The sequence below is a fragment of the Bombus impatiens genome, unplaced genomic scaffold (assembly GCF_000188095.3).
Source record: "Bombus impatiens unplaced genomic scaffold, BIMP_2.2 scf_0635, whole genome shotgun sequence".
NCBI classification, from domain to species: Eukaryota; Metazoa; Arthropoda; class Insecta; order Hymenoptera; family Apidae; genus Bombus; species Bombus impatiens.
Window position 1 is genome coordinate 26,557 of NT_177054.1, and position 9,870 is coordinate 36,426.

Sequence of the window (9,870 nt, forward strand, 5' to 3'; positions counted from 1 at the left end):
GGGGGGGGGTGTGTCCCCGCGTCGTCCTGATATGGTGTTGCACACCGTGTCGTAGAAAACTTCTCCGGAAAACGGGCGGTTTCGTCAAATCAGGGAATTCCGTCAGTAGATTGGGATACGATGATTCTCCGTCGATGGTCTTGATTGACGCTACGTCGGTGGTGGCGGCGAATCCCTTTGTCGACAGTCATGTAATCGTATTAAGGAGCCGTTTGTTTCGTGGGTCTACGAGTAACTCATAATGACTCAGGAAGACGAAACCGATGATGGGCGTTTGCACATCGGCAACGACAAAACGGCACTTGAAAGATCGACGTAGTGATAGGTTGAGGGACACGGTGATGGTGCCATCCTAACCCCAACCTAACCGTCGCAATCCCCGTTCCGTTGGCCGCAAACAATTCATAGTCGCTCTTGTTTGCGGATCCGCGTATCTTGTTACGAGGATACACGCATGTGTCGGCACCAGTGTCCACTAAAAATGAGATTTTCGTCCTCTTCGGTTCGTGTCATCTACTGCGGTCAGGATACGCCTGATGCGAACGGATAGTCGATTCCTCCACGCCGTGAGGATGAAATCGTCCAGCGTGGAGGGGTTAGCAAGTTTTCTCAGGTGGTGATAAAATTCAGATGACTTCCTATCCCCCATCTCTTCGCTTTCCACCAACTTCTTCAACCGTATCCGTTAGAATACGAATAAGTTCGTCTTTTAACCCCGCGTACCGTCCCGTGGTTGTAGGATCCGTCATGACGCCCTCAATTTGTTGTAGAAGTCGACCGTCGAGACATTTTCCAAGAGTCGCGAATCTTATCTTGTCCGACGAGATGTCCGCCGTGCGAAGTTGCGTCTCTAATAAGGCGAACCACACGGTGATGTTTGAAGGTAGCAGAGGAGACATAGTGATTGCTACACTAGCTGTGACTTTGCTATCTTCGTTAGCGGTTGCCATTTCTTCGTTCCAAATCACGTCGGATGTCACCAATTTGTGGCGGAATTGTAGAGGATTGATGAAACGGCAACGAGAACTTACTGTTGCAACCTGTCAAATATATTTGAAATGAATGAAATAAATTTTAAATAAATATAAATAATGTCCAAAGTCGCTGGTACAAACGCATTCTCAAAGACAGTGTATAATCGTTCGCAGATAACTCGTAGATATTAATCGATATTGTATAACTCGTATAACTCGTATAATTATCGCTTCGATGGCGATCGTGTCCGTTTATTTATACTGGTTGGGGGAGTGTCGAAAAATTCGAATCTGTCTTTGTTCGATAGTTGCACGTAGCGGCGGTAAAAACCCGGAGTCTATTTATTCTTATATTACGTGTGTCCTAACGATCTTGATACTCCGAGGCAAAACAACATGATTTGAATTGTCCTCTGACTCATGTGCCGCTGCAGATCAAACTTGGATGGAATAGCTTGTACTCGTGCATCTCCTTTTATGTTATTTTTAGATTCGGCGAAAGGACAAATGCCTGAGACTGTTCACTGTGACCAGCCGGATGGTTCTGGGTAGAACAAATAGTTAATCTTCGGTTGTTAACTAAAATGGTGCGATACGTATCTCAGAGTTTCTGTTGCAGACTGCTGATTCGTTTAGAGTTTAGAGTACAGGTTTCATAACGACTCCTTGTAACATTTAATGCAGTCGAAACGTTTGTTATGCCGAGCTTTGCCATAGACAATAAATGTTTAGTCTAAAAAGAAATCGTAGTGAGTGTTTCTCGATCGAAGAGTCAGTGAGTATAAAGACACAAGATGAAGTTAAGAAAAAATAAGGGAACTGAGACATATCAAAACGAGAAAGGATATTGATATTGATAATTAACTTTTCGGTAAAATTCGGTATGTTAAGATATATTTCTGCAGATGTAAAGTATATGTTCGTAGAAAAAATATCTAAAACTAAGAATGTTGCAATTAGTTTCATTAAAGATAGTAGAACGTATCTATGCTTAGAAATAATTGTGGCAAAGATCGCATTTAGCCACGTGAAATTTGGGGTCAAAGGGCAAGATTGAAGTAACGATTATAGTGGCGCGAATGTTGCCAAACAATAAGCTTTGAAATTCTCGCAACCCAATCGCTAATGTAAATGCAACACAGATTCAATTAGAGATAAATACAGTGCAGTTAGTTAGCGATTTGTGAATTATATGACGGAACAGATACGTAGCAGAGAAATTCTGTTTCAGACCCGGAGATATTGACACGAGCGCAACGTCTGAAAGTAATTATAATTAGTCTTGAATAGATATAGTTGCACTTTGATGAGCGAGAAATTTGTTTTTTTTTTGGATAACCGAAAATTTATTTGTAAGTTTTATTATGCAATTCATGTATATGCAATTTCCTATGCAATTGAAGACGATTGTTCGTTTTTAATGGATGTTGTAAGAACATTCAGCTATGGTACATATACTATAATAAAATGTAATTATCTAAAAGTTAACTATTAATTATTTCATTTAGAACCTGCAAAAAGTGTTAAATGTTAAACAATTAATCAAGTCTCTTGTTAAATTGCTGTTGATTACTGTGAGTAATTTTCTAAGACGTTAAATTAATATTTCTAAGGAGATATTTCGTTAAGTACTATTAGCCAGGGCTCTTTAGATATTTTTTGCTCCTTAATTCTTTTAATTCGTCGTTTTTTCCCAGCTCTTCCCAGGGAACTCTCCGTTTTGACCTTATTTTACTCTTTTTGATAATTTACCGCTTCAACGTCGACGCCGCGCCGTTCTTTCGTTCACAAAAGGCGATTACACTTTAGAGCTCCTGTCAAACTTCTTTTGTGTTCCCGAAAGGAGATCCCACGGAGCAGCACGCGGTAACACGTGAATTATTGTAAAGTACAGTGCTTATTCTTAACATTTTACCGGGACGATACATCGCGTAAATAAATCATTCCAACGAGATGGACGTGCAAATAAAGTCCATCGATAATTCTAGCTTAATATTATTCGAATAAAATTCGAATGAAAGTACCACTAATTTTTTGTTCCATCTGATTTATTTTTCAGATATTGGCAAATATTGTCGTTTTTAATTCAGACGCTACTTAAACTAAAATTTAACTTTCACTTTTTAATAATTTTTATCGAAAGGATGAGAATTTAAAGAAATCTTAATTTATGCTGTCTGGCTAATTCCTATAACGTCGTTAGCGCTCGACGAAATAAAGTAACAGAGAAATAATTACCGTCTTAATTTTTGTACTTTGTACTGTGAAAGTGTGAAGTGAAATCTCAATTTAAATAAATTACGCAAGCTACCAAGGACATTATTTATCGAAAACAACAGCATTTCCTCGAATTCAAACATAACCTATTCTGACTCGGGACAAAATCCGGAAAATCGCGCGGTTCTTTTCGATCTTTCAAAGATCTCTCTCTTCAGAGCTGTCTGAGATAAACGAGACACTTTAGAAGGTGATTCTCCAGAAATTGTCACGCTGTTAAGATTTGTCGTTTAACGGAGTTTATAATATGCCCGAGACGAAACATGCTAGTTTTTTAATTCAACTATATAATTTTGTTGCATCTGTTTGATTGTACTACTTTCGAAGAAAGAACAATTTTTAGAACTGTCGGAGTTTATATTTCCAACAGCGAAGAACGATATCGTTAATTTAAGAGTTTTCGAGGAACAAGAAGCGAATAAAAATTGGGATATTTCCGGGACATTATTCGAGAGTAATATTCAATACAATTTATAATAGTTACTCTTTCGTTTGCAAATTTTTTTGCTAGAATAAAAACATCTTTCGACTTATTCAATTTTGCTGGTGAAATGAACGAAAAGAAGTGTATTAAAAGCAACTTTCTTCATACTTTTCATTGTTTGCATACAATGGAAAGGAAAATATTTGAGTTTCGAAAGTTAATAATCCTCATTAAGAACTCACTAATCCAATAACACGAAGCAAAATAATTATTTTGGATATTTTAAAATTCAAGGATTTTTCACTTATCAAATTTTTAGTCTTCCTATTGTTAGGATTCGCATTTAATTTTTGTATTGCCTTTTTAAAACGAGTAAAACGTAATCGAGATGAAATATTTAATTACGCTCGTTCGAATAATATTCGAAAATTACTATCGGCATAAAATAACTTTGTATCTTGAAATTTCCCGTTGAAAAATCGCAGAAGCGTGGTCGTTTAATAAATGTTCCAAGGATCAGGCGATTATTTGCGTAGCTTCGATAATTACAGTTTCAAGGGACGCCAATATTAATATACCAAAGCTTGTTTTTCGGTGTGGCGTCAATCGAAGAGGCGTGTCGGACCGAAAATTAATCGACGCCGTTACGTACTAGCGGTAACTAATACACCGACAATTAATCACTTGACAGCTGCAATCCCTGGTATCGATACATCCGTGGCCTGACCTCATCCATAAAATACAATCCTCTGCATTGTGCTCTTTTCTCTCGATACAAAACTGAAAAAAATTGTAATCAGTAATTAACGTGTCCTTTGTTAGATTTCCTTTTGCTGATTCGACGAGAGGGACAATTAATGCATGATCTCCAATGAAATCGGATACAGGTCACACGATCAACATTTTTGATCTCGAAAGCCAGAGGAACGTGAGAAACTTCTCGGTATTACTTTTCCTTTTTCTTTGACATTTTTCTTTGACTTCTGCAGTACGTTCGAAAAACTTGGTCGTCGAAATGTAGACGCGCGGCTAGTAATACACTCGTTTTCGACAGAAAGGAAAATACGGAGGTGTAACTGAAAATTAAATCGATGAACCGAGGCAATATTTGCTCGTTTTATGAAAAAAAAAACTGTTTTAGAGGGTTGAGTTTCAAGAAGTTTGAATGTCGATTACGAAATAACGTGAAACTTTATATTTTACGAATAATTTGGTTTATTTGGCGAACAAAATGCAGAGAGTGCAGGGAATGATGGATTTTAATAGGTATAAAGTTTTAAAATCGCGAATGGACCTGTTTCATTCGACGTAATATTACTATAAAATTTTCTCCTTAGAGTTTTCGACTGGAAGCGTTAAACTATTTCAATGTTGAAATTACTTGCTTTTCCCCATAGTTGGATTCCGTATAATCCGATAGAGTGTAATTTTGTTCTGCGTGCTTAGGTTAGAACGTCGACCAACGAACCAGTAGAATTTTTTGAGTTTAGCCTTGAGTTGCTTCGATTGGTCTATGTTGTGTTGTTTCCATGTTAATCTCCTGTCGAGAGTCATGCCCAGGTATCTGACTGAATCCTTGTTAGGAATTGTTATATTGTTAATGGTCACCTGAGGGCAGGTTTGTTTTCGCAGCGTCAAACTGTTTCGCTGTTATATTAGAAACAAAACATGATTTTCTAGTTTTCCTCGATGCTTTCCTTAGCAGAAGTTTGGTTAACTAATTTTATGAAACAGTATTTTGAATTATCCCTTCGTGCAGCAAAATCCGCTTCAGTCGCACGAGCCATGGAACTTAACAAGGTCAATGTTGGTAAATTTTTTCATCCGTTTCATGACCTTGTAGACAAGCATAAATTTCGACCATATAAGATTTTTAACGTTGACGTGGCAGGTATCACGATAGTACAAGAAAAGTGATTTCAAATTATCGGTTTTAAAGGCAGAAGACAGGTTGGTATAATCAGTTAGCGACAAAAGAAGACAGCTTTCCATAGCTGTCATCTGCGTTACTGTCTCGGGAAATTATGTTCCTTTGTTATAAATTTTTCCAAAAGTTTGGAAAATAAAATAACTGGGCCAACGATTCTATCATTTAAAATTCCTATTCGAGTATTTGCTAGAAATTACGTTTGCGGATTTGATTCTTAACACGTCTGGATTTTCACTTGCCGAGAAATGTTCATTCTGCATATCCACCGTTCCATATTTACTGAATGAGCCCTTGTCCGTAAATAATATTTTCGCAGGAAAATTACAGTTCCACTAAATTTTGCGAGACATCCATCTGTAAAATTCTCTCTTCTCGGGAAATCTTCCGCACTCAATTCTTGAACTTTTCGAAAACTGTACGGGTGTAGCTTCTCTTTCTTCAATGCTATCCATATGGTTGTTGGTATCTTCTTCTGCAGCATAATCCATGTTTTAGCTAAACACGCTGCGATGTTCTATACCCAAAGTCTGAATCATCTTGTTGAATAGTCGGACTTCACAGATTTTAATGTACTTGCATCTAATAAATTTTGGTTGATTCTACGTAATATACTTGTTCTTTGTACCCTATTCTATTTGGAGATTTTTCACGTAACGCAAGTGCATATCGGTAAGTGTGTCAAAAGTATGACATTGTACAATAGACTACGAAAAGATGATAATGTACACTACGACCACAATATACACAATACGCAGTAAGTGCATTGCACACGCATTAACATGCACTGCACACAATACACACAATACAACTCGCTCAACAATAATTGCTACATTCGCATGGACATTAAAGAACAAATAAAACGAATCAAAAATAAAAGAGTTTAAAAAAGTGAAAATTAAAAAGGTCTAACAATATCTACAAAAATTAAAAAAATTTGTGGTTGGTATGATACAGAATAGCTACCATCAGCTGCAACAGCATTATCCGTGTTTATTTAGCTGCTTTCATTCGATATGTTTGTTGTTTTCGCATGAAAATAATGTTTTGTACAAATGGTCTACATGCTTCGGTCTCCCTTGCCCATATCGCATTCGGGTTTTTAATTGCTGGAATCAGTTTTATTGGGCTTTTCTCGTTATTTGAGTTCTTCTCGAAAGCCCGTTTCGTAGTTTCCACAGTGAGTAATTGGTGGGGTGAAAGTGAGTCTTTCGAGATATTTCGAGAATTCCATATCATTGTTATCCTTTATAGCCTTTTTGACGTTTTTGTTATTTCGCTCAGGACTTTTTTATTTGCTGATATTTCGTGTTTCTGCTAAATCGCTTTTGCTTCCTTCTCACATTTAATTTTTTCCAGAATTTCATTCGGTATTAATTTGTTTTGTCTGGTTGTTGATTTGCAATTCGTGGTTGCTTCCACTACTTGTGTGAGTTCTGTTAAATGCTTACTCAACTTCATCTGGTGTCTTGTTATTACTAGTATATTGCCAAAATAATTGTTTTATTGCAGAGTGATGTTGACTTACTGCAAAAGACTCGTTTGCGTTATATTCAATTATTATTGGAGTATGATCAGAGACGCGTCTTAGGTTTCCTGATATTCTTAGTTTGTTTAGATCTGTATCATTTGTGACTGCAAAGTCAAGCACATCCAGTGTTTTATTGAGTTCTGTTGATAAGTGAGTTAGCTCGTCAGCTGACCTTAAGGTTACTCCTAATATTACTCTGAGAGTGTACTTCCAGTATTCTAGTGTTATTTTATATTTTAATGATGCGTACAATGTTCAAATTTGGAAAGAATTTGTATTTGTTTGTACTGAGACGGTTGTAACTTATACGTGACCCTGATTAATTTGGCTATGGAGGTAGTGTTTTATGTTATTCTTAATTATTATTGCTGAACCTCCATGTGCTCTTCCTGATGAGCATACAGTATAGTGTGATATTTTTATGTAACTCTATTTGTTGTATAATGTATTACACAAAATGTTTTTATTTCATGTATTCTCTTTTGTAGCCCATTAGCGTCCCATGCTCTTATCTTTAATATATCCATTGATTTCTTTTTGCATTAGTGCGCTGCTGATAATTTGTAGCATGGCTGATATTGCTTGCACTTGTTGCTTTAATAGCGAATTCTGTTTAGTTCTGTTAAATCCATGTTTTCCTATAGCTTGCCTCACGTAGCTCTTTAAATTCTGTTTAGATTCATTGCTCCAGATTAATAACTCTAACGGGGCCCGCCTACGGCATTGGAGCTGCCAGGATAGCGAAGATGCGGGTGGAGGTACTAGAGAAGGAGATCGAGGTCCTCTGGAATGAGCAATCAGGAAAGGCCGGGTGTGTCCGTTAGGAGAATGCACGGTACTCGCTCATGTACCTTGTCTTGTAAAGGCGTCGCTCGCACCTTGTCGCCAATAAGTTCGTTTATCTTATTGGCAGCTGCTTTCACCTTGCTGCCAGCCCTCATTTCTATCAAGATTTCCCCAGCTCTTGTTCTACGAATACCCGAGCTTTCCTTAAGAACATCCTTCGCCACCATTAGATCTTTATACACCTGAAGCCATTCCTTGCCCTCTCCTACATTAATAAGGATGGCCTCCGGCCTCTACGAGCTCTCGCCTCCACTTTAGAGCTGGGACACCCTAAGGAGGATGCCGGGGGAGGGGAAGGAACGACTCGCTGCCTTCGAGAGGAAATTCAAAGAGCTCGGGCCTTCACTAATGAGGATCCTGGAAGAACGCCTACAGGAATGGCGCCATAGTCTGAAAACAAGGCAGAGAAAGGCAACCACGGTTGCGGGCAATGCCACCAATCGCCCTTAGAGTCGAACACAAGAGAAAGAAGGATGCGAAGAGACCAGTTGCTGCCAAGGCGCCTAGGACCTCACAACGAAGTCTTCGGTTTAGGACGCGATGGAGAGCGGATGTGTTGACGGGTTGCTCCCGCTAGCCGAGTGTATGTACGAGGACGTAGGGGCGTTTGAGATGGGTGTGATTGTTATAGGGTGTAATGGGTTAATGAGGCGGGAAGTATAGTGTAATAATAATTGTAAGGAAGTAGTGAAATGAAATGAGAGGTATGAGTGGACTGAGGTGGCAGGAGAATTCATGGGACTGAAATAGTGTTGGGTGATGCGGGGGAGAGTGAGTGTGTGGAAATGGAAATAGAGTTGACATGTATGATGATTGAGTAGGTGAGCAACAAGACGTTTGTGCATAATGGGGTGATAATATCCTCACTGAACAAGAATAAGTAAGTGGAGGATATAATAGGAAGTGTGCAAGAAACAAAAAGTACGGTTAGTAATCGTTAATTTGAATTTATCCGTTATTAGCGAGCTCGGATAAAGTCAAATAAACATCTAGACAAGACCCCATCGACTATAATGGCAGATCCACGCGTCACGGTAATTAGTCGCTTATATACATACGCGATAGTGGATAACGGCAAATAAATAAACAATAACGTGAGCATGTACAGTCGACTCGATGTAAGTCCCTATTTTTAAGGAATAAAGTCGGGCCGGCCAGGGTTCTTATACTTATAATATTTATTTGGCCATTTATTTATTGTGACACGAGCCGAACAAGGTTCTTTGGAATAAATAAATAAGTAATGGGGTGCCGAATAATGAGGGGGCTGTAGGAGTTACGTGGCGATTAGTAGGTTGGAGTATGTAACGGTTGGATATAAGCACCGCTATAATATTATAATATTTTATTATTTTATTTATTCTTTTAGTTTATTTTACTTCTTTATTTATAACTTTATATTGATTAACTAGTAATTGTTTTATTCGTTTTATTTATTTATTATTCATTATTTAAATTATTTATTTATTTATTTATTTTTATTTATTTATTACTTATTACTTATTATTTATTATTTATTATTTATTTATTGATTTATGGTATTTATTACTTATTGTTCATTATTTATTATATATTGTTGTTATTTATCTATATTGTGGCGTTCTTGGCGCGCATCATCGGGTCTTTAGCAGTATGCAAGCGTTTGACAGGGGAAAATTAGATAGCACAATTACTGTAAATATAATCATTGTTTGGCTTATTTGTTGACGACCTGGCGAGTTTATGGACAATGATTGTATACTTTTGAACGGTATATCGGCAGGATGTTGATGACCTGGCGATGTTTATGGACTTGCTTATTACATACAATACGGACAGACGGTCTAAGGTAAACAAACGTACAGCGCAGGGGGTTTCGGAACCCCCAGGCCCCGTCGGGAACACGAGTGGC

The 9,870-nt window shown here is 37.8% G+C and overlaps 1 protein-coding gene across 1 annotated transcript; it reads right to left on the bottom strand.

Moving 5' to 3' along the window:
* Positions 1-507: 507 nt before the first annotated feature.
* LOC117152054 lies at positions 508-1,279 on the bottom strand. The gene is made up of 2 exons (XM_033322379.1): positions 1,116-1,279; positions 508-1,040 (listed from the first exon to the last, which is right to left on the bottom strand). Exon 2 carries the CDS (start codon positions 948-950, stop codon positions 639-641), a length of 312 nt encoding a protein of 103 aa, XP_033178270.1. The 5' UTR covers positions 951-1,040; positions 1,116-1,279; the 3' UTR covers positions 508-638.
* Between the last annotated feature and the right edge of the window lie 8,591 nt (positions 1,280-9,870).

Bases quoted from the DNA above. Each gene is read 5' to 3' on its own strand.
- LOC117152054 (XM_033322379.1), bottom strand. From the start codon at position 950: ATGGCAACCGCTAACGAAGATAGCAAAGTCACAGCTAGTGTAGCAATC.